Source organism: Bos grunniens, chromosome 18 (assembly GCF_055505025.1).
Source record: "Bos grunniens cultivar Pamir isolate PY7600 chromosome 18, Bosgru_T2T1.0, whole genome shotgun sequence".
NCBI classification, from domain to species: domain Eukaryota; kingdom Metazoa; phylum Chordata; class Mammalia; order Artiodactyla; family Bovidae; genus Bos; species Bos grunniens.
The window spans coordinates 4,578,516-4,602,046 of NC_141182.1; the positions used below are offsets into that span (position 1 = coordinate 4,578,516).

General features: G+C 50.1%; 2 protein-coding genes across 6 annotated transcripts in view; both read left to right on the forward strand.

Moving 5' to 3' along the window:
* The first annotated feature begins 474 nt into the window (after positions 1-474).
* MON1B (MON1 vesicular trafficking associated B) lies at positions 475-12,132 on the forward strand. Of its 3 annotated transcripts, none has more exons than XM_086349989.1 (6): positions 475-727; positions 1,142-1,299; positions 3,369-3,689; positions 4,224-5,043; positions 5,415-5,562; positions 8,168-12,132. In XM_086349989.1, exons 2-6 carry the CDS (start codon positions 1,152-1,154, stop codon positions 8,375-8,377), a joined length of 1,647 nt encoding a protein of 548 aa, XP_086206115.1. In that variant the 5' UTR covers positions 475-727; positions 1,142-1,151; the 3' UTR covers positions 8,378-12,132. The 3 variants fall into 3 exon arrangements, with proteins under 3 accessions (XP_086206115.1, XP_086206116.1, XP_086206114.1); XM_086349990.1 differs by having other exon boundaries at positions 517-727; positions 1,039-1,299; XM_086349988.1 differs by lacking the exon at positions 475-727 and adding an exon at positions 765-925 and having other exon boundaries at positions 1,039-1,299.
* The window catches only part of SYCE1L (synaptonemal complex central element protein 1 like), a 30,033-nt gene continuing 16,215 nt past the window's right edge, over positions 9,714-23,531 (forward strand). The window contains exons 1-11 of one of the 3 annotated variants that reach the window (XM_086349993.1): positions 9,714-9,789; positions 15,814-15,876; positions 17,507-17,566; positions 17,756-17,830; positions 18,396-18,443; positions 18,691-18,745; positions 19,909-19,992; positions 20,251-20,314; positions 21,149-21,391; positions 21,492-21,576; positions 21,782-21,926. In XM_086349993.1, coding sequence (XP_086206119.1) covers positions 9,726-9,789; positions 15,814-15,876; positions 17,507-17,566; positions 17,756-17,830; positions 18,396-18,443; positions 18,691-18,745; positions 19,909-19,992; positions 20,251-20,314; positions 21,149-21,391; positions 21,492-21,576; positions 21,782-21,807 — 867 coding nt within the window. In that variant the 5' untranslated portion in view covers positions 9,714-9,725 and the 3' untranslated portion in view covers positions 21,808-21,926. Of the gene's footprint in view, positions 9,790-15,813; positions 15,877-17,506; positions 17,567-17,755; positions 17,831-18,395; positions 18,444-18,690; positions 18,746-19,908; positions 19,993-20,250; positions 20,315-20,921; positions 21,392-21,491; positions 21,577-21,781; positions 21,927-23,531 lie in introns of those variants that run through there. The other 2 variants (XM_086349991.1, XM_086349992.1) reach the window with 2 other exon arrangements.

A 23,531-nucleotide genomic window follows, 5' to 3' on the forward strand; every position in this document is an offset into this window, starting at 1 on the left:
TTCGCGGTTTTGGGCAGGGACTAGTCAGCCTACACATTGCCTTCGCAAACTCACCCCTCTGCGCCATGAGGTTCCCTTTTGCCAGAGGCCACCAAGCCCTTAGGCTTCCTGAATCCCCAGACACCCACAAAAACTTCTGCCTCTGAGAGGCCCGCCTCTCGCTTTAGTAACCGAATCCCTTAAGTTGGCCAGACTGCGCACAGTACTCCGACTGCGGGCGGCCCCTGTCGGTAAAGCATTTTCTCTCTGTCCAGTGTCCACTCCACCTTCCTGCTCCTGCCTTTCCTGGAGGATAACTGAGGATGAAGTTTCTTCCATTCTGGCGAGTCCCATCTCATCTATCAAGACTTAGGCTGCGAGCTTCCTCCAGGGCAGAGAGGAATAGGCCCCAACCTTCCATTGGGTCCGGATAATGTCAGTCAAGGGATGGGCGGGTCCAACAGCGACCTGACGCAAGGTTTCTGTGGAGACACTACTCAGACGGAATGGGGCGGGACGACCCGAGGGGACCGGCTTCGCTATATTGGGCCAGAGGCGAGGCAGTCCGCCCTCCGTACTCCGGATTGGCTGAGCGCGAGCCGCGCCCCCCTCACGCCGGCGGCTTTCGCACGAGAAGTGGCCCATTTCGCCCCAGTTGTAGCCACACGTGCCCTCGCTGAGGGAGTGAGTGCAGATCGGGACGGCCAGATCCGTCGTAGACCCGGGAGCAGCGCGGGCCATTTCAACGGTGAGGGAACACAAGTGGGCGGTGGGAAGGAGGGGTCTGGCGCCCGTAGGGCGACTAAAGCTCCGCAACCGGAAGTACCTTCAGAGCGGCGTCGCACCCGGAAGTGTGGCAGGACGGCAGCCACACCCGGAAGTGTGGTGCTTCCGGGGCTACGGGAACTAATGGTACCTAGCCAATTGAGATGCAGAGTTAAAACAGGTGTTTGTATATCTTTATTTGCTGAGGCTTGGCAGAGCCTTCCTTTGCGGGAAGTGTTGGAGGTTGCAAGTATGTGGTCGTGTTTTTGAATGTTTCATCTGTTGAAACGCCAGGAGAGAACGAGCCCCAGGAGTGTGTGCAAGGAGGCCAGGCTGAGTTAAAGCTTTTAAGAAGTTTCTTCTGCTGCGGGTCACCCTCCATCCCCGCTCCCCACAGGGATGTGCAGATGGAGGCCGGAGGAGACACTGCTGCCCCAGTCCCTGGGGATGCGGAGGACTTGGAGGAGATGCGGTTCCCCAGTGAGGAGGCTGAAGATGGTGGAGGGGTTCACAAGGACTTACCCGATCCTGGAGATGCAAGCTTGGAGAAAGCAGGTATACATTCCCTTCACGAGGGTCTTGGAATTCCTAGGGGATGTTATTCTTGGGGAAGGTTCTTGCGGACCCAGAGAGGAGTCTTTGGGACTCAGGGAAGTAGTTTAAACCATACTTTGGGTCAGTGGGAAGTCATTGTGGACTCAAGTTGTAGTTTAAATCATTGAGGAGTGAAAAGGAAATCAGCGAGTATCAATGGATGTTCACTGGGGAGTGGTGTGAATATAGGCCCTTGAAGAATCAGAAAGGGATCAGTTGGGGTTAGAGAGGGACCCTGGGGGTTTAGGCTGTTTAGGTCAATGATGACCAAAAGAAAGTTAATATGGTCAGTGAAAGTGAAAGTCACTCAGTCCTGTCGGACTCTTTGCGACCCCATGGACTATACAGTCCATGGAATTCTCCAGGCCAGAATACTGGAGTGGGTATCCTTTCCCTTCTCCAGGGGATCTTCCCAACCTAGGGATCGAACCCAGATCTCCCGCGTTGCAGGCGGATTCTTTACCAGCTGAGCCACAAGGGAAGCCCTAATATGGTCTAAGGGGGACTATTTAGAAGTTAGTGTCTTTGGGGGCTTTAAATCACTGAAGTGGGAAAGGGGATCTGTGGAGGCCATTGGACACTCAGTATTTACATCTTTGAGGAGTTGATGGCAGTTGTTGGGGGGAATCTTTAAGGAGCCAGATCTTAGTGGATTTAATGGTGATCATTATTGGAGAGACAGTGGACATCAGTGAGACAATTAGAGAGTCAGAGGACCAGTAGGAAGATCTTTGAAGTCCCCAGTGTATATGTAGTGGTATAAAGTGGAGGATTAGCAGAAATCATTGGGGAATGAGTGCTCATTGACCACTTTGGAATTAGTGGATGTTGATGGGGTCGTTGGAAAGGATCATTGAACATTACTGAAAATCAGTAACAGGGGTTGTCTTTGAGCACTTGGGAAGTATTGGGAGGAGGTAATTGGGGACTGTCAATGAGAGAGTGAGGAAATATGAGGTCATTGGGATTTTATGGGGAAAGTATTGATACATAGTTGCCAGTGGATAATACTGGTTGTCAATGGGGATCAGTAGACATTGACTAAAATAAATGGGAGGGTAGTCAGTAGAGGGCAATGAAATTGTGGATTTCACTGTTGAATGTTAATAATGGTCATGGGGAAGGGCCATAGAGGTCATTAAAGTCCTGTGTGTTAGTGTATATTATGGTGGTTATTGTAGGGAGGGGGTGGATATCAGTGAGGATTAAGGAGAGTCATACCAATGAGAATAAAGGTCAGGGGAGTCAGTAGGGGTCATTGGAAGCCTTGGATGTTAATGGAGGTCAATGGTGGTCATTATTGGGAATGCAGTGGACATGGAGTAGATTAAATTGTGTGTTGGGGCAGTCGCTGAAGATCATTGAAGATCTAGGTATTAGTTATGTTAATGTGGGGGTCACTGAAATGTTACCGAGCAGCAGTGGGAACGAATAGGAAGTTGGGGGAATCCTAAAGATCTGGATGTTAGTGGATCATCATGGCAGTCTTTGGGAGAATTAGTGGTCTTCCCCAAGAATATAAATGGGTGACCAGGAGAGTCAATAGTGTCGTTAGGATCAGTGGACATCAGTGAGGATAAAAAGGGGTTAGGGTAAGGAGGGGTGCATAACTGCTGACACAGATGTTAGTAGATATAATGGTGGCCACTAAGTAATGAGCAGATATCAGAGTAAATGAGTGGTCAGATTAAATGGGAGTTCACTGAAGATGAAGATATCGATGATCATTCACAGGTGTTTGGGTGTTTTGCAAACTTGGGAATGGCAGTTATTGAAAAAGGGAAATAATTATTCAGCAGGGAAATAGAGGATTCGGTAATAAAAGTTAGATGGGCTTATTGGAGTTTTTGTGGGGGAGGATATTGAAACCTAAGTGTTAGTAGACGTCATTGAGGGGCAAAGGAGACACCTGGAGGTGTGTGTCAGTGGCAGGGATCACTGCAGGGCTGGTAGGGATTTGATGGTTCTGTGGACACATGGGGTTAGTGGGGGTCCACAGGCAGATGACTTACTGGGGGGCTCCCTTTCAGGATCTAAGACCAAGGACCAGTCACCTAGCCTGCTGCTCCAGTCAGAGGCTCCATCATGCTCCTATGGGCTCTGGAGCCCCTCGGCCTCTGAGGGCAGTCCTCTGGGCGGCCCTGAGATTGGCTCCGGGGGCCTGGGCGGGGACCCGAGCGACGAGGATTGGCGCAGCAAGCGGAAGCACGTGTTTGTGCTGAGTGAGGCTGGCAAGCCCATCTACTCGAGGTACGGCAGTGTGGAAGCCTTGTCAACCACCATGGGTGTGATGACAGCCCTGGTGTCCTTCGTGCAGAGCGCAGGAGATGCCATTCGCGCCATCTATGCTGGTGAGCAAAGGGGCAGGAAGCAGAGTAGGCGACAGTGACTGGGATCTGGCAGGAGGTCTGGCTGGCTGGCTGGCTGCCTAGGGCACTATGGAGCTAGTTAGGAGTGAGTCAGTGTGTGTGGAAGCTGGCCAGGCATCTGTCCAGGGGGTCTATCTGTCCGTTTACCCTGCTGAGTTCTGATTGATCAACTCACTGGGATGTAACTGGCTGGTTACTTCCTGTTGCCTGAGAGCCTGAGCGTGGGGGCTGTGTGAGTTGGGTGTTTTTCTAGCTCTGTTCGTTTTCCTTTCTCTATCTTCCCCACTGCATGCTGTATGCCTGACTCTTGACCATCCCTCATATCTCTGCAAATGTCCCAACTCCCCCAGTTTGCCCTTACCCTAGTCTTGGTGTCCCCGGAGTGACAGTGGGCTTGGACCACTTGTGTGTGCCTTGTCGGGGGTGGGGGGCGGAATGTGGAAGAGCCCCATGTGACCCCCTCCTGTCACCACTGACCCATCTCCCTCCGACCGTCCCTTCCCTCCCCTCCCCCAGAGGACCACAAGCTGGTGTTCCTACAGCAGGGCCCGCTGCTGCTGGTGGCCGTGTCAAGGACTCCACAGTCAGCCGCCCAGCTACGTGGGGAGCTGCTGGCTGTGCACGCACAGATCGTGAGCACTCTGACGCGCGCCAGCGTGGCCCGCATCTTTGCGCGCAAGCAGAACTATGATCTCCGCCGCTTGCTGGCCGGCTCGGAGCGCACCCTGGACCGACTTCTGGACAGCGTGGAGCGGGACCCCGGGGCCCTGCTGCTGGGCGCCGTGCGCTGCGTGCCTCTGGCTCGCCCGCTGCGGGATGCGCTGGGCGCGCTGCTCCGACGCTGCACGGCACCCGGCCTGGCCCTCTCGGTGCTGGCGGTGGGCGGTCGCTTGGTGACAGCCGCCCAGGAGCGGACAGTGCTGGCTGAGTGCCGGCTGGACCCCGCCGACCTGCAGTTGCTGCTGGACTGGGTGGGAGCACCGGCCTTCGCGGCGGGCGAGGCCTGGGCACCCGTGTGTCTGCCCCGCTTCAATCCTGATGGTTTCTTCTACGCCTACGTGGCCCGCCTGGACGCCATGCCCGTCTGCCTGCTGCTGCTGGGCACCGACCCCGAGGCCTTCCATGACATGGCCACCTGCCGACGCCTGGTCGAAGAGGGCATGCACTCGCTCGGAGCCATGCGTGCCCTCAGGGAGGCTGCCAGCTTCTCGAATGCTGCATCGGCCAGTGCCTCGGCCTACAGTGTGCAGGCTGTGGGTGCTCCTGGCCTCCGGCACTTCCTCTATAAGCCACTGGACATCCCTGACCACCACCGCCAGCTGCCCCAGTTTACCAGGTGGGCTCTGCCCCATGCGCATTTGGCTGGGTGGTTAGGCTTATCTAACTGGGAGGTTCAGCCGCTCAACAGACAAGACTCTGGAGAGAGAGCCGGCTGTGCTCTCAAGACATGCAGTAGAATGGGTCTCTGCCTGATGCAGGAGTCAGCCTCCAGCCTCAAGAAGTCCCCTGTCCTGATGGAGAGGAGCTCCCCAGGACTCCAGGAATCCCCATGTTTCAAGGGGAGGTTAGGCCCTAAGAAGCCTCCAGTCTAATGGGGGAGGAGGCTCAGCTCCCTTACTTTAATTGAACTCCCTAGACAGAGGGGAGATGGGCCAACCAAGAGAGCTCTAGACTGACCCTGTCCCTCACCCCCCTCCGTCACTGCAGCCCCGAGCTGGAGGCCCCCTACAGCAGAGAGGAGGAGCGACAGCGCCTGTCCGACCTGTACCACCGCCTGCATGCCCGGCTGCACAGCCCCTCCCGGCCGCTGCGCCTCATCTACCACGTGGCTGAGAAGGAGACCCTTCTGGCCTGGGTGAGTTGCACAGGGCTCTGAAGGAGTCGATTCCCACCCTGCAAGCCTTCTTTCCCTCCGCCATATCCCCTCCAGCCACAGCAGCCTCCTTCAAGCGGTTTTGTATCCATCACTGTCGCTATCGCTCCACGTGTCTTTGTTTTTAAATATTTATTTGGCTGTGCTGGGTTTTGTTGTGGCATGCAGAATCTTTCTTTAGTTGTGGCCTGTGGGATCTAGTTCCCTGACCCGGGACCCAGTCTGGGTCTCCAGCATGGGGGGCACAGGGTCTTAGCGGCTGGACCACCAGGAAGTTTCCCATGTGTCTTTGAAACCCATCAGTCTCAGTGTCTGAAACCTCGTCGACTCATCCTTCTGTTGACCATTCCCTCATTAATGTCTTCCCCCCTCAAGAGGTCCCATTAACTAGGATCACTTTGCCTGTCAGTTTCACATCAGCCCCGCCCTCTGGCCAGGGCACCAGTTGAACTTTGATTCTGTCCGTCCCCAGCACTTGAGCACTGCAGGCTTGGTTCCATGCTGTGCCTTCCACTTGGGGTATCCTTCCCTGTGGTCTCTTCAGGACTGCTGTCCACACTTGTGTTAAAGGTCAGCTGTTCAGGGGGTTTGGTCAACGTGACTCCACTGGAGATGGCGCTTCCCTTAGATTCTGACATTTAGTGCACATTTTTTAACTCATCTATTCCATGTCTGTTATGTATCAGGTATTATTCTAGGCTGAGAATTGTATTAAAAAATTTTTTTTTGTTTTCATTTTCAAGCAACTTTAAACTCACAAAGAAGTTTCAAAAAATTATATGAAGTAGGTCTTTGACTTTGTTTCTCCAGATGTTAACAGTTCGGAACTCATCAACATCAGGGAATTAACATCAGTGGAATCATATCTTATCCACAGGCTTCGTTCAGACTTCACCAGTCGTCCCATTCATGTCCTTTCACTGGCCCAGGATCCAGTCCAGGAGCACATGTTCAGATTGATTGTGTCATCCTAGTCTGGTTTATTCTGGAACATTCCCTTGGTCTTTTTTGTCTTTCACAACCTGGGAATTTTTAGGAAGTACCAGCCAGTTAGTCTGTAAGAATGCCCCTCAACTTGGTTTTTTCTAATAACATTTTGTCAGGTCACACCTCTTGAGCAAGCCTCTTGCAGAAGTGTCAGATGTCCTTCTCTGTGTTGTATCAGGAGGACCATGACATCACTGTGTCCCATTGTTGACATGACTCCTGTTCACTTCATTAAGGTGGTATCTGCCAGGTTTCTCCACTTTATAGTCAATCTTTTTGCCATTTGTAATTAGTATCTTGTGGTGATTAGGTCAGTGTGCTCTTTTTTACCATATTTTCATCCACTAATTTTAATATCCATTAATGATTTTTGCCTTTGACAGCTGTTTCTCTGGCATTTACCATATGGTGATTTTTCTCATTTCATCCTAACGTCTGTGTTTATTGGTTGAGATTCTGCTGTATGAAAGAGCTTTCCCTGCTCCTGTTTATTTATTGAATTTTAAATTTCATATCATGGATTTTTCTTGAATTCAATGAGCTAAAATCTTTTCCTGTCTTTTATTTTTGTGCTCAAACTCTCTCTTATTTAGTCAGCAGAAGCCATGGATTTAGCCAGACTGGCCCGTATATCTTTTTATTTTTTTCTTCAAATAAGTTTTTTGACTGCTCTGTGTAGGCATGTGGGATCTTAGTTCCCTGACCAGGGATCAAACCTGTGTCTCCTGTGGTGGAGTATGAACCACGGGACCACCAGGAAGTCCTCCCCCTATGTCTTTTTGACACATCTGTATCACTGCTTAAGTACTTCTTACTTTCTGGCAAAAGATAGTCCAAGCTTATTTTGTAATTTCTCTGTGCCTGTCCTGAAATCTACCATCTGTCCAGTGAGTCCTTGAACCTTTTAGTAGAGGATGGTATTTCAACACCAGGATCTGGTAGTCCCAGGATTTTAGATCGGGCGGTCAGGAAATGACATCTAAGTGGAAGGGGAGGTCACAGGGCATGTGGGTGTCTCAAGGAACAGTACACCTGGCAGAGGGAAAGGACTGTGCGAGTGCCACGAGGTGAGGCTGAGCCTGGCTGTGTCTGAGGAACAGCAGGCAGAGGCTCGTGGCTGGCACAGAGGAGTGAGGGGGAGAATAAAGGCGGTGTGGAAAGGTGCTGGTGACCGATCGGGTTAAGCCTCTCAGGTTGGTATGAAGATTAAGTTGAATTAATCCTCACATCACACCCAGGCTACAGATGATAAAAACTTAAGTGTGTGGAACTTAGAACAGGACTTTGTATACAACAATTACTCATTAAATGTTAAGCACTCTTGTCATTATCTCCAGTCCACAGATGAGTGAACTGAGGTCCAGAGAGTGTATACGCACACACACGTAGCACCCAGTTGAAATCACTAGTTCTAGCTGATCCCCTGGCCCACTCATGACACAGAAGCATCAGCTTACCTGCTTTAGCCCAGTGACCAGGTTGGAGCTGCTGCCAGGTGCATTTTCCAAACAGGAGACAGGTATGGGGCTAGGGTAGGATGGACAGCACTGAGCTTGGCCAGCTCGGGACCAACTGACCATGTCTCCTCTCAAACCCGCAGGTGACCTCCAAATTTGAGCTGTATACCTGCCTCAGCCCCCTGGTGACCAAGGCGGGTGCCATCCTCGCAGTGACCAAACTCCTGCGTTGGGTGAAGAAAGAGGAGGATCGGCTCTTCATTCGTTACCCACCCAAGTACTCCACACCCCCAGCAGCCCCAGCGGCCTCTACGGACCAAGCTTCCCACAATGGCTTGTTTACTGGCCCTTGAGAGGCAGAGCTTCCAGACTGGGCAATGTTGAGAACCACCACCTTGGGCTTTTACCTCTGTCTTCACCCTGGAAATGGGGCAGGGTTGGGGGGTTGGTGGTGGTAGTATGTCTGTGTGTGCTCAGTCGCTCAGTCAAGTCCGATTCTTTTGCAACCCCACAGACTGTAGCCCGCAAGGCTCCTCTGTCCATGGAGTTTCCCAGGCAAGAATACCGGGGTGGATTGCCGTGTCCTGTGGCTGGTCCCTATCTCCCTGGGCAGTGCAGCAGGATTTGGGGGGCTGCCCACCAAAGACACATGGGTGGCAGTGTGATTGCACACAGGTGAGCAGGCTGCCTGACCAGCCCCTTCATGCCCCTCTGCCTCTGGGAAAATCCTTGAGACTCCCTCTTCCCCTCCCTCTACCTTCACCTCCTCCACTGGGATGGTGTTCCAGCCTCTGTCAGGGACCGTCTCCTCCGTTCCTGGACACCACACACTCAGTCCTGCGTCAGGGGCCTGCCTCCTCCCTGGGATCTCAGCCCAGAGTGTCTAGGGCTGGCCAAGGTCTCCCTTGGTGGCCCACGGCAGTTCTGGAATTGGAAATGTAGGACTAAGTCTGTGCCCTGAAACAGCCTGAGGATATTTTTAAAGAAAAGAGAACTGCACATAAAAGGCCTAAAACCGATATCCACAAGGACGTTTCCTTTGCCCTTCATGTGCTTCATCTTTACCCAGTAAAAAATGACCCCATCAGTGCTGGCTGCTGCTAATATTAATAAGAAGGTGATGTCCAGCGTCTACCTGCCTGTGTAACCCGGGGCAAAGTACCCGACTTCACACTGACTGAGATCCAGAATTTTTACACAGATCCACTTAGCTTCCACGGCCCATTCTATTCATTCGTGAACTGGAGATAACTAACCGCTCATGGGCTGTTAAATGAGGATTTGTGAAAGAGGACTGCACCACTTGCTCACCACCGCACAGCACCTGCACAGTCGTCCCAGACTCTCAAACCGCACAACCCAAGCAAAGACGAGAGAGAGAGCGAGGCCTGCCTGTAATTTCTATGTGTGTGTGCAACACTCAACACCCCAACAACCAAGACCCTAGTCCTGCCTCGGGTTTCGCTAAGCTGGAACTTGGAGCCTCGTGCTGCACGTGTGCGTGCTAACTGTCGCTCAGAGATCTCTGGGTGGTCCACTTTGGTGAGCTGATCACCCGTTGCTCTTCACCCTGGTCAACTGATGCGCAGAGACGCACTGGACGCGTGCACGCTGTACCGCCTTTCTGCCGTCGCGTGGTTTTGTTTTATTTTTGCTTAAACCAATCACCAAAGCGCACGCGTATCAGCTGCGTGCTGGAAGATGGCGGGGAAGCTGGAGCCTCGGGAAGTGAAGTCGCCGAATGTCATCATGGAGGATGGTGAAGGTAGTGAGGGCAAGGGGCCTCTGGCATCCAGGGTTGAAGGGAGGGAACCTTCGTCCCCTTGCCCTAGTGCAGTGCGTAGTCACTCCGTCGTGTCCGAGTCTGCAACCCCATGGACTGTAGCCCTCCAGATTCCTTCGTTCAGGGGATTTCCTGGCAAGAATACTGGAGTGGGTTGTCTTCTGTAAGGCATCTTCCCAATCCAGGGAAGAAACTGGGATCTGCATTGCAGGCGAATGCTTTGCCGTCTGAGCCACCAGGGAAGCCCTTTGTCTGCTACAATAATGAAATACTGGTACCAGTTCTAAAAATAAAAAAAATTAAAAACTGCTGTTCAACAAAGTGGAGATAAAAACATGTATAATTCTCAGCATCTAGATTAACTTGTCAATTTTATTGATTATACGTGAGTTAAATAAATCCAATACGTCAGTATTCATCTTTTCAAACAATAAAGGGGTGGATCTCACAAAACCCACTCAAGTGCTGCCACATCTGATAAAACTTAACAGTAATTCCAATATTGTCATTTCACACCCAGCACATGCCTCACTTTGCATGGACTCTTAAATCTTAATCGTGGATGGCCACTCTCAAGAGAGCTGCTTTTCTCCCGGGCATTTTGTTAATACTGATGCCCCCTACCCCGGTGAGAGGAAAGACAAAATTGTTCTAGAGGGAGTTGGAAATTGTGGTCTAGGCAAAAGAAGAAAATTGTCTAAGACAATGACCCCCCGCTATGCCTCTAGCACTTTGTTTTTAACTATAAAAATTTTCAAAGTGTACCTAAGCACAGAAAATAAAATGAATGCCCGTGTACTGGTCACTGTGTATATACAGTTGTCAACTCTTCGCCCTCCTTTCATCTGTCTCTGACCTTCCTACACAGTCTTTCGACCACCTTATTGGTAATAAACACATTGGATTACATCTTTCCAAGCACATCTATGCAGATGACAACAGTGATTATGATTATGTACTTGTATATTGTCTGCCCTACGTTGTGAGCTTGAGAACAGACCATTCATTACCATTTCCACAGCACCTAAAGCAGTGCCTACTTGGCAAAAGTAGGTGCTCAGTAATTTTCTTTTTTTATTGTATGAATAATGAAATAACACTGAGAGTTCTCTTAGATTATGGCCTCATGTTGAGTGCAAGCTTTCAACAAGAAGATGCCAATAAATTGCCCTTATTAAGCTCTTAATATAGCTGCTACTGTGGGGAGAAAAACTAGTAGTATTACGTTTTTTAAAAAAAAGGAAGTTATGATTAACTTCACCAGCAATGGAGAAAATTGAAAAGCATATCAAGTTGCCCTTTCTAAACCATCCAAATTGGCTTTAGAACAGGAAGAATATCTGCTATTGATTACTCTGGCAGAACAGGACTTCTTTTGCCTTGATAGTAGAAGTGGCCAGCAAAGGCTTTGCTGGAGGCAGTTTGTCAGAATATACATAGCATCTAAAACGCTATTTCTTATCTTTCGTCACCATGCTTGAAAATCAGACTACACAGATGTGTGGACCAGGCAGGGTCATTGGAAAGTTGTTGATGGGAGCAAAACACAGAAACAATCATGGAAATGGCTAACTTTAAGAACATTCACGTGTTATGGAATGCCTGTGTGGTGAACATTTTTTTTTTTTAAGAAGCAGGAAGAAATAATTAAATTCCAACTTAATTCATTACAGTTAGGAATTCCTTGACAGTCCAGTGAATTAGGACTCAGCACTTTAACTGTTGTGGCCACGGTTCAATCCTTAGTTGGGGAACTAAGATACTGCAAGCCTTGCAGCACGGCCGAAAAAAAAGGGCGAACACCGTGATTCGTTAACACAGAGTAAGCTTCATAGGGATCATGTTCTTACGAGGGAAAGCAAGTTGGAATTAAGAAAAAGAGGCAGTTCAGTTATACAATTATAGCTCTATGTGTGTTACATAGAAAAATGTCTGAAGGCTAAAGGCCTAACTGGTGACTGAACAAGGGTCTTGAATTTTGGAGGTTGTGCAGAAGTGAAAGCGTTTTTTTAAATTTTAAAGGAAAATGCCAGTAGTAATGAATAACTTTAAAATATAAGAGGAAAAACTGTTGAATGGCATCTGGGGATTGTACATTAATATTGGTCTAGTTATTAACATCTCTATTTTGATGGTTATACTAGTAGAGTTCCCTTAGAAATATGTACTGGAATATTAAGAAATAGTGGGTTATGATGCCTGCAATTTGTGTGCAGAAATGCTCCCAAATGTGGAATCTGATGCAGGGGCAAATAGCACTGTGGCCTATTTCTACAGTTTTCATGTACGTCTGAAATTATTTCAAAATAAAATGTTTCAAAGGGGCTCATACTCCATAGGCTGTTTTGTTTTGTCACGTTGATTTTTTAAAATTTTTGTCAAGATGTTACTTGAACTATTTAAAAGATTTACTGATCACTCATGATCTTACTTGGAGAAGGCAATGGCACTGCACTCCAGTACTCTTGCCTGGAAAATCCCATGGATGGAGGAGCACGGTAGGCTGCAGTTCATGGAGTCGCTAAGAGTTGGACATGACTCAGCGACTTCATTTTCATGCATTGGAGAAGGAAATGGCAACCCACTCCAGTATTCTTGCGTAGAGAATCCCAGGGATGGGGGAGCCTGGTGGGCTGCCGTCTATGGGGTCGCACAGAGTCAGACACGACTGAAGCGACTTAGCAGCAGCAGCAGCATGATCTTACTGCGTGACTAGGACTCGAAATGCAGTGGAGAGGAAAAACTGAGCTTTCACAGAAACGGTTGAACAAGCCAGCTCTAAGAGACATATGGGGACAATCAGGGGAAACCGCATGTGTTGTGGGTATTTGGTGATATAAATGATCCAATGATTAGTGATGATTGTTAATCTTGGTGAGACTCTAGAACTGCAGTCATCTAAGAAAATGTCTTCTAGTAGTTGAGACTGTTTTTTTTTTTTTGAGATTCTTAATGAATTTCATCTAGGGATGAAGTGTCATGAAGTCTGGGACCTACTTGAAAATATTGCAGCACACACACACACACACAATAGCTGAAGCAAATATCAGTGGATATTAATGATTGTTAGATCTGGTAAACCAGAGTTCATCACGGTATCCTATCTAATTTCATGTGCATTTGGAAATCCTCATAATATTAAAAACAAAACAAGTAATCACAAACACCTCTCTTTATTATTAAAGTAGATTTATTTTTTTTTATTCCAAATACTAAGGGTATTTGAAGAACTTAAAAGTATCCAGAGGAGACATACCAACCAATGATACCAGAGAAAGACTAAGATTTAGAGCTAAGAAGAGAAGGGAGTTGCATTTTACTTTACCTATTTCTGTAGTGCTTGAATGTTTTTAGGATGTTACTTGGGTAAGTGAAAATTAAAGCAGTACATGTGATACATCTTACCAAGTTCTAAGTGTCTTCCCCAGACTTGGAGTGACTTGGTTAAGGGACTGTACATGTGATACATCTTACCAAGTTCTAAGTGTCTTCCCCAAACTTGGAGTGACTTGGTTAAGGGACTGTTGGTGAGAGGAGACTTTTACTTTTTACTTCTTGTTCTTTGACAGTTGTTTATTAAGTAATTTAAAAATTCAAATGCAAAATTAAATGAATACATACTAATTTAAGGAAAAAAGATGTAAAGAAAGTGAACATAATACCAAATATTTTAGCAAAATTTAATAAGCTCGAGTTAAGAGTCCCTGATTTACAGCATGAGTTTTAATGGCTGCAAAGAATTTTAGCCTATGAAGGTGCCGTAATCAACTAAGGTATCTTTAAGTTGCTTCCATATTTTAAGATTAGGGACAATGAAACAGTCTTGCCGACCATCCTTAATTATTTCCTAAAATAGATGCCTTGAGGTGGAATTTCTGATCCAGAGGAGTTAAGTAAGTTTTTGGTATTCACTACCAGAAAGTTTGAAATGAAATACTGTTTTTGCCTATATGATTGGCAAAAGTGACAAAGGTTGAAAAAATATTTGAATGATAAGAGTGTGAGGAAGGAGTCTTCCATGGGCCTCTAGGGGGAGGGCAACTTCCAAATACCAAATTTAGTAACATACATGCCCCTTGATCCAGCCAGTAGTCTTCTAGGAATTCATTCAGTAACATTCCCATGCATGCATAAAGAAGAATGTACCAGGATCTTATATTAGATTGAATTGTGTCCCCTTAAAATTCTTGTCCACTCGAACCTCAATATGTGACCTTATTTGGAAACAGAGTTTTCGAGACTGTTTCATGCAGAATAAGGTGTACCCTAATCTAATAACTGGTGTCATATAAGAAGAGGGAAATTTGGACATACAAAGATAGAATTTAAGGTGAAAGACCCAAAAGAAAGACCCACATAGAGGTATTGTTATGGCTTCTCAAGAAAACTAATGCAGATAGTCACTGTGGCATTATTTGTAACAGCAAAAGCAGCAACCTAAATGTCCATCAATAGAGGACAACTTTAAAAGATCATTAGTATATATATTAGCAAATGGAAGAATGCAGGGACTTCACTGGCAGTCTACTGGCTAAGTCTGCACGTTCCCAATGCAGGGGGCCCGGGTTCAGTCGATCCCTAGTCAGGGAACTAGACCCCAGTGCCGCAGCTAAGAGTTGACAAGCTGCAACTAAAGATCCTGCGTGCCACAACTTAAAAAGCAGACGGCGCATGCCGTAACGAGAGACCGCAAATGCTGCAAGGAAGATTGAAGACCCTGCGTGCCACAAGACCCAATGCAGTCAGACAAATAAATATTTTTTAAATAAGGAAAAATATAAACTGTGAAATGCCATTTAGGACATGACACCATCTTTATCAGAAAATGCTTGTATGTGATTTGAATGATCACTGAGTACACACAGACAGCCTGTCACACAGGCGGCCTTGCAGAGGGTAAGTGAGGAACTTAGGTCTTGAGGGAGGGACTTTGCATTGTATACCAAGGTGGGTAAGCATTTCTTCGTTTACTCTTTGGCTGTCATATGTGTTTTGTGAGCTTCTTTTCATCTTCTCTGCCTAATTTTTCTTAGAGAGCAAGCAATGGGTCACTAGCAGTTGCCCTTTTCTCATTGATTTTACAAGAGTTTAAGATGTTGGTATTTTTTTCTGTTTTTGTTGTTGCTATAAGTAACACAGGCTCACTTTAAAAAGTACCTAGAAATATATGTGGCAAAATTACATTTGAATCAAGACCTAAATAAAGTCTGTCCATTAGAGTTGATTGCTCTACGTCTCGTCTCTTATTCTAGAGTTTCCTCTTCCCCTCTTTTCCTTCTTTGCAGTTTATTTGTTGAAGAAACCAGGTTGTCCTATGTGTGGAATTTCCCAGCATCTGGATGATGCTGACTTCATCCCCATTGTGTCCTGTTTTCCTTTTCCTCATATTTCCTCTGAATTGGTATTTAGAAATGGAAACCTGATAGTATCCCATCCCTTTTTCTTTTTTTCTTGGTTGGGGTTGGGGGACGGGGAGCAGAGCCCTTCACAGGTGGTGTTTGTTCTTCCATCAGGAGGCTCACAATATCCAGGTGTCTTTTGTGGATGTTAGCAGCCATTGCTAAACCATGCCCTAAACCCGTCACTTCTTTCAGAATTTGCAAATAGTGGCCTACAATTATTGGAAAGAAATTCCTATGAAATCATTCTGGCCTGTCGCACTGCCTGCAACTTCATACTGATTGAGAACAGCAGCAACAAAAGTGCCCCATCTTCTCTCACCCCTGAATTTTGCTAAGGGTGGTGTCCTGCGACCTCCTGGGGAGAACTGACCAGTACAGGTTCTGATTCACCCACCGTACTCCCTCGGCCTCCGGGACAAAAGACGGGGGTCCTGTAGGGACCCTGCTCTGGCTGGGGGCTGCCCCTCGGCCAATCCTTGGCTCAGCCCGGGGTGTTCTCAGAACCTGCTGAGACTTTCTTCCTCCCTTCCCAGACAAGTGTGGACCTTTCCTCAGTCCCCTCTCACTCTCACTGCATGCTGTAATTCTGGTTTTCATTCCACAGGTCAGACCGAGTCATCAGAGAAGACCGAAGACTTGCTGGAAATGGTGAAAAAGTTGCAGAAAGGTCATGTGTCTCCTTGTGTCTGAGGCTTAGCTCGAAGAGGTTTTAAGACAGGAAGATGTGGTTCAATTCCCGACCCCTCAACTCACAACCTTGGGGAATTATCCCATTGCACTTTCTTCCTCTTATACCGTTTAGTTCTTTCAACCAAAAGCACAGCTTCGAAATTCAAGACATATAAGCTCCTCCCCAACACACAAATGCATGTGTATACACACACACACACACACACACACACACACACACACACCAGCCATCCATTTTCTTGACCCATAGGCCAGCAGCAACTATTTTTAAATTTTCTGGTGTTTTTCTGGAGATTTAAAAAAATTCCATTTTGGGTGTATATTCTTTGTCCGTTTTTATATACAAATGGCAGATGGCAACACAAGAAGCTTTGCACCTGGCTTTGCTTGTTGATGGGAAACTGGGAGCCAGCCTGCATCCAGTATCTACGTCAGGGCTGGGGCAAAGTACTGGCTGGGTTTGAGGTTGGATCTCCCTCTCCCCTAGTCCATCAGCAGCTTAAAATACTACAATCCACTGGTCTGTTCCAAATAAAACCTTCCCTTCCCTGACTCTGTGGCTACAGCGTTGGAGCTGCTGCCTAGGCTAAAATTAGGTAGAGGAATTGGGGGATTGAAAATGAAGAGTGACCCTGACCATCCCCGGAAAAACAAAGACCTCAGGGAGCACTCAGTCTCCAAGAAGTCACAGGAGCTGGGGTTGGTGGCCTCCGAAAAATCCAGAAACTGAACTTCAGGATGTCTTGGGGTGGTAGTGACACCCAGCAAAGGTTGGGCAGATTTTCCCCTCAATTTTGCGCTTTCAACCTTGAAGCCAGAGAGGATGAGAAGGGCTTCCGCATTCGGAGCACTGAAATTTGGACTGTGGGAAGCTAGAGGTGACTCCCTAAAGAGGCAGTGATCTCCCTGTCATTGGAGAATTTGATAGCTGTCAAAATGCAAGTGGCATCTTCCTCATATTTCAACACCAGAGTCCAGATATGCAGAAGCCACAACCCACCCTGCCAGGCTTTCCATGCGGTGGGGGTTTTCAGGAGGTGTCCACTGTCTCCCACCTCATTCAGAATTACATGCACAAGCCTCTGCCATGGCCCAGAAGGCCCTGAGCCATCTGCCACCCCCAAGTCTTCACCTTGCCTCCTGCTGCTGTCAGCTCACTAGACTCACACCAGCCCTCCCAGGCCCCTTAGCCGTATGTTTTAGGCATATGTCTCAGTCACTGCAGGGGCTTTGCATTCATGGTCCTTCTGGCTGGCATGTTCCCCTCTCCACGGTCCCTAAGCCCCACACCCCAGAATTACGGGGTTCCTTCCTCCACATCATTTGGGGCCTCTCCATAGCTCAAGAGGCATCTTCTTTGATTCTTCAGCCCCTTGTTCCACTTTATTTCCTTTCGCAGCATCCACTGCCACCAGCATTGACATCACGAATCTTTGCTCAGTGTCCATCTTTCCCACCCAGAACGTCCTGCAAGGGTTTCTCTTGCATGCTCCATAAATGCTGATCGACAGCAGCAGAGACACAGTGCCAACACCCACCCCGCTCCTTCTGCCCAGGACAGCCAGGCACCTGCCGTCTCTGGCTCAGTCTTCTATTTCCTTCTGCAGAGGGAAGCCTGGAGCCACAGATTGAAGATCTGATTAACCGGATTCATGAGCTTCAGCAAGGTAAACTCCAGGATCTAAGATCCACTGGCCAAGAGGGGCATGGGCTGGGGAAGGCCCCACTGCATCACCTGTAAGATCCAGGCCCCTCTGGACTGTCTGAAGGTGGGTGTGTAGCGTCCCGGGCTGCAGGAGAACACAGCAAGGCTGGAGGCCGCCTCACACTGTGTCTTCGTCCTTTCTCTGGCCCAGTGAAGGAGAAATCCAGCGAGGAACTGGGAGAAGCCCAAGCTCTTTGGGAGGCCCTGCGTAGGGACCTGGACTCCTGTAAGTGTGAACAGCAGAAGGGTGCAGAGAGCTCGTGGCCAGTGCTGATCTCAGGGTCTTTGCACGGGCTGTTCCCTCCACCTTTGATGCTTTCGTCCTACATAACCCACATCACCTCATGCTGTTTTGAGTCACCTTTGAGCTGAAATTTCACCCCAACAGGTCTACCTTGGTGGCCCCCTCTAAACACCAAATACCACCTCATCTCGCACACCACCCCCCCCCGCCCCGCCCAGTTTGATTTATTTCTTCACAGCCTTTATTCCTGCTTGTCATGGTGTACTTTTGCATTTCTCATCCTCTCCACATTCTACTGTGCACGTGCTACACAAGGGAGCCCTGCAGTCCTTCACCCCTTCTTACAGGGCGTGTGGGCTCCCAGGGGGAAAAAGCTGGATCAAGATGGTCCCTAGCGGGAGATGGGTGCAGGGCCAGCAAGAAGACACCGCCCTCCCCTGAGGTTGTTGTACCTTCTGTGTGACCTGGGGCCTTCCCTTTGCATGAAGTTGCAGTCTGGGCATAGGGTGAGGCCCCTGGAGACTCAAAGTGCCCCTGTGTTTTCCAGTGAATGGAGAGAAAGTGCACCTAGAGGAGGTTTTGAGCAGAAAGCAAGGTATTTACCAGCCCCTTCGTCCTCATTATTCTACCTGGTCCCCCTACAAAAGCCTGAAGTTCCCAGGCAGCCAGAGGAATCCCCCTGAGATCAGAGGCGAGGTGCTTCCCTCCCTGCTCAGACCCGCCCCTCAGCTGCCGTCTGACTTGGAGTAAACACTGAAGTCCCATCAGTGCCCTGGCCAGTGTGCTGTGAGGCCCCTTCTGCCCCATCTGACTCCTCAGACCCCTGGTCCCTCTCCCCCCAGAGGCACTGCGGACCCTCCAGCTGTACTGCCAGAGGAAGGCGGAGGAGGTACAGAGGTAAGAGGTCCCGCCTGGTTCTTCCCCGCCTCGTTTCCAGGCCGGAAGGAGGAGGGGGCAAGAGCTAGGGGAAAGAAATCTTGGACACACACTCATTTTCCCTTTGTATAAAATCGAGTGGCTAGATGAGAGCCTCTCCTGCTCACCTTTGATAAGAGGTAGTGTTCAGATGAACTCATTTAATCATTCATTGCTAGTTTCTTTATCAAGTGGATACTAAATTCCATCCACTGGTATTATTTTAGGTCTTCCCCTATCCAGCTCTTCTGCCATCCAAAACATTTGTTTATCTGTCTGCTCATGTATGCCCCCAGCCACCCATTTACACACCCATCCATCTACCGACCCATCCATCCACTCTCCCATACATCCAACCAACTATCCAACTCTCCAGCCAGCCAGACAGCCATTAATCTCTCCAGCTTTCCATCTAATCGTCTTTCATCCATCCAGCCATTCTTTCTTTTCTCCACGTTTCCAGTCATCCATGCAGCCATTCATTTCTTTACTCAGCCATCCAGCCAGCCAGCTATCTGTCAGTCTTCCCTGTATTTCTCCATCCATCCATTATCCTTCCACTCATCATTTCTCTAACCAGACATCATCATCTCCAGCCTATCACCTATTTTCCATCTATCTCTCCATCCTTTGAACCTTTGCTTAACACATTCTTGTGACCAGAGGTCTCACACTCTGGGGCATCAAGATTTTAATAATGTGGGAAAACCTGACGACAGATAGTGAAAGTGTATATATGCTTAATCACACCACATCTACCACTGTCCAAGGAGCAGATAGTGTTCAGTTATCAACCAGTCCTCACAATGACAGTCCCACCATTTTACATGTAAGGAAACAGATCCACAGAGGTTGAATAACTTGTATAAGATTATAGTGGAATAGCAGATCCAGGCTTCAACCCTGGACTTTAGAATGTATGAAACTAAACCAATGTACCCTTCACAGGGATTTCTTGGAAAGGCATGGTTTGATGGGAGACAGAATGGACAGGGTGAGAGTGTCAAGAAAGGCTTATAAGGTCACATTTGATTTTAAAAAAGGAGAATGATAAAGATTCTGAACAGACTCCCAGCCCCACTCCGGCTAGAAGGCTTGGTGGCTCATTCAGAGACTATAACTGAGGGTTTTCTTTCCTTTCCCAGGAACTACATGTTGGCGGAGCACACAGAGCAAATTTCTATCCAAAAGTCTCAGATCACAGAGACTCAAGGACAGGGGAAGCTGGGGTAACCCTGGGGTGACCCTGGGTCTAGGGCTTGGAGTGGGCTGGTGTAGGGGATGGGAGTCGGGCTTGCCTGAGGGAGAGCTCATTGGAAGGCAAGCTTGTTGCAAGGCGAGCTGTTGGATGCAAGGCTTGGAGGACAAAACCCATGAAGGGGCTCCTAGCAGAGGGAGCCCTAGGTACAGATCTGAAGCCCCAGACTGGGTCTGGCTCGATGTCAGTCCTACCCTGTGCTTGCTTATTCCTGGATGTCGGCCCCTAGGTTGCCCATGGAAGAACAGCTGGAGGATTTGATAGGCCCGCACAAGGACCTCTGGGAATTCCACGTGAGCCATTATCATCGCCTCTGTTGAAGCCCCTCCTCCCCTGGCTCCAGCATGTCTGCTGATGGGCCCAGGGTCCTCCTCCTGCTCAGGCCCAACGCCAAGGGGTGGTCCTTGACTCCTTTCTTCCTGACACCCGCTCAGCTCAGTCCACCCAGCCACCTCTCACCAACCCCCACTGCCGCACTCAGCCTCTGGTGCCCAGACTGTTGCCCTGGTCTTTGCTAACCTCGCTCCCCTCCTGCTCGCCTAGAGTACACATCCTGCAGTAGCAAGTGGGAACTCTGACCTAGACATGGCCAGACCATCTCTTCATTCAGCCAGTGTCTCTGGATGTGTCCAGCGGCACTCCAGAGGGGCCAAGTCTTTGCTGTCCCCAAGCTGGTTAGCGGCACCGGGTGGGCATGCCCAGAGTCTAAAACAAGAAAATAAGTCAATAGATCCTGTAATGCCAGTGGGGAAGTCCTCTGTGAGCAGGTGTCATCTGAACACAGACACGGATTAATAAGCAAGGAAGCCATGCAGTTGTCAGAGTGCCAATGTCCCTGGGAGGGAACCTGCCTGGTATACTTGAGGAAGAGCAAACCGTGGGGCTGGAGGATGAAAGAGTGGGAAGAGGTGAGGTTTAAGAGGTACACGGGGACCTGGCGAGTGACTGAGGGGGAAAGCGTCTCTCCTCGAGCCCCCCAGGCCCCAGCAGAAGCTGCACACCGAATGAATGGGTAGCTGAATGAAGGCATGAACCCACTAATTCAGACAAGGACTTTCCGAGAGGCGCGGAGGAGGAGGGGACCAGGAGGAGAGCTGCAGGGACAGGGCTCCTCTCTCCCTTCGCAGATGCTGAAGCGGCGACTGGCCTGGGAGATCCGTGCCCTGCAGAGCAGCCAGGAGCAGCTGCTCACCGAAGGTGGGACCTGGGCCCGGGGCGGGGGCGGGGCCGGGGCGGCCGGCGGGAGCCCCGGTGCCGCCCACGACGCCCCGCCCGCCCCCAGAGAGGCAGGCGCTGGCCCGGCTGGAGGACGTGGAGCGGCAGCTGCTTGCGCCGCCCGAGGCCCCCGCCGCCCGGGCGGCGATCTGCAGGTGAGAGGGCCGGAGAGGTGGGGAAGGGCCGAGGCCTGCCCCCAGCGCTGGCTCCCTGGAGGGCGGGCCCGCGGGGGTCCTCAGCGCCCCTTCCCTGCAGGCTGAAGGCGGAGCCGGAGAAACTCCGGGGGGAGGCCCCCGCCCAGACCCAGAGCACTCCAGAGGACCGGGCCGGCTCTGGAGAGGTAGAGGGCCGGCAGGCGCACCGAGACAGAGCGGGCAGCGAGGGCCCGGGGTCCCTGCGGGAGGCTCGCGTGCGGGCGCAGGGCGTCCTCGGGGGGTGGAGAACGGGCCTGCCCCAGCAGGCCAGACGCCCGCCCCCCAACCCCAGCAGGCCGGCCCCCCCGCTCCCCTTCCCAGCAGGCCTGACTCCCGCCCCCCGCACCCCAGCAGGCCGGCCCCCAGCTCCCCAGTGAGGGCGACCTGGCGCCACCGATGGAACTGGTCTTGAAGGCACCCCCAGGCCAGTAGGACCCACCCGGCCCCACCTTCCTTCAAGCTCGCCCGGAAATAAAGGCCACGTTTGCGGACCGTGCTTCTCGTCTGCGAGCTGAGTCTGTGCTCTGGGGTCTTTGAGGGTCGGGGTCGGGGCCGGGGTAGTGCCCCACTCCTCTCTTCGCCCGAAGGGGTGGGGCGGCCAGGCAGCCTGGGCGGGGCCTTGGCCGGGCTCCGCCCACCAGCCCCTTGGTGGGCTCGGGACGTCTCAGTGTCCGTTTGAGTGTCTAGGCGACTCCATTTCCTTGGCCTCATCTCGGATTCCTGAATTTTATCAGTAAGGGCTAAGATGTGTGCTCAGTTATGTCCGACTCTGCAACCCAGGAGCTGTAGCCCGCCAGGCTCCTGTCCATGAAATTCTCCCAATAATACTGAAGTGGGTTGCCGTTGCCTTCTCCAGGGGATCTCAACTAGGGATCCAGGGAGTCTTTTGCGTCTCTCGCTTTGGCAGTCGCATTCTTTACCACCACGCCACGTGGGGAAGCCTCAAGGGCTAAAGGGGACGTGGCAAGAACCCACTGCAGGTCCTGTCAGTCTGCTGGGGTTCAGAGCAAAATCTCAGCCTGCAGAGCCCCTGCATTCCCCGCCAGCTGCCTCCCAGGCCTCACCTCTCATATCCTCATGTGCGCTTCTAGCCGCAAAGATGATTTTCCACCCTTTTCCCAGCACTTTGTCATCTCAGGGCCTCTGCCCTGCTGTGTCCTCATCTGGGTTGCCGTTTCCCCAGGCTTCCCAGACCGCAGAGCCCGTTAAGGATATCAGCTGCTCAGGAGAGTGGCCTCGGGGACCCAGTTGCTACTTACCAAGCACGTGTGGGTTTAATAAGCATTTGCTGAACATAGGCTTGTGCCCCAGGCACTGCTGTAGGCCCTGGAGTTTAAAAGGCAGGTGGGGGAAGATCTCAGTGAGGAAGTGGGCCAGATGAGGGAGGGTACCTTGGACAGCAGGGTCGGGTGGGCACAGGCTGAGTGTGTAGGGGGAGTGGAGGAGGGTAGCTGAGTTTGCTCTGTTTGGGGAGTATCTGGAGGAGGCCAGCGTGGTGACACAGAGGGAGGTGAAGAGGGATGGGAGATAATGTCAGAGAATCCCTGGGGGGCCAGTGCAGATGGCTCTCGTCTCTCCAGTCTGTTCTGAGCACAATACCTGGTGCACAGCAAGTGTCAGTGAATGTTGGCGATCACTTATGACGATGACGAGTCATTATATCCCAGTCCACCTACGTCACACGAATGGGGACAGCCTGGATAGTCCACTGACATCCCTTTCCTCCTAAGATTTGAATCCTAGCTCCCCTGGTCACTGAGTGACCTCAGGCAAAGTGTTTAATGTCTACAAAACTCAGTCACCATAGTTGCAAAATGGTGACACCAAGTGCACAGAACTTATTATAAACTTGGTCAACTCCTCCTTCCAAAATCTCCCGAACCCTTAGCTAAGTGAAATTGCCCCTCATGTGAATGCAGTGCAATACACAAGGAGACGGTTGGCATGTGGGACTTCCTCTCTCAGACTGAACTCTGAAAGTGGAGACTCACTCGACCCAACTGGAGGAAACTCACATCTCAAAAGGCACAGAGAAAAATGCAAGTACCACCACAAATGGCTTTTGTTTAGTAAGTTCAGAGGTTTTACAAATATCTGCAAG

Coding starts and splice junctions, on each gene's coding strand:
- MON1B (XM_086349988.1), top strand. CDS start 889: ATGGTACCTAGCCAATTGAGATGCAGAGTTAAAACAG. Junction 3,690..4,223: donor CATTCGCGCCATCTATGCTG/GTGAGCAAAGGG, acceptor CCCCTCCCCCAG/AGGACCACAAGCTGGTGTTC. Junction 5,563..8,167: donor AGGAGACCCTTCTGGCCTGG/GTGAGTTGCACA, acceptor TCAAACCCGCAG/GTGACCTCCAAATTTGAGCT.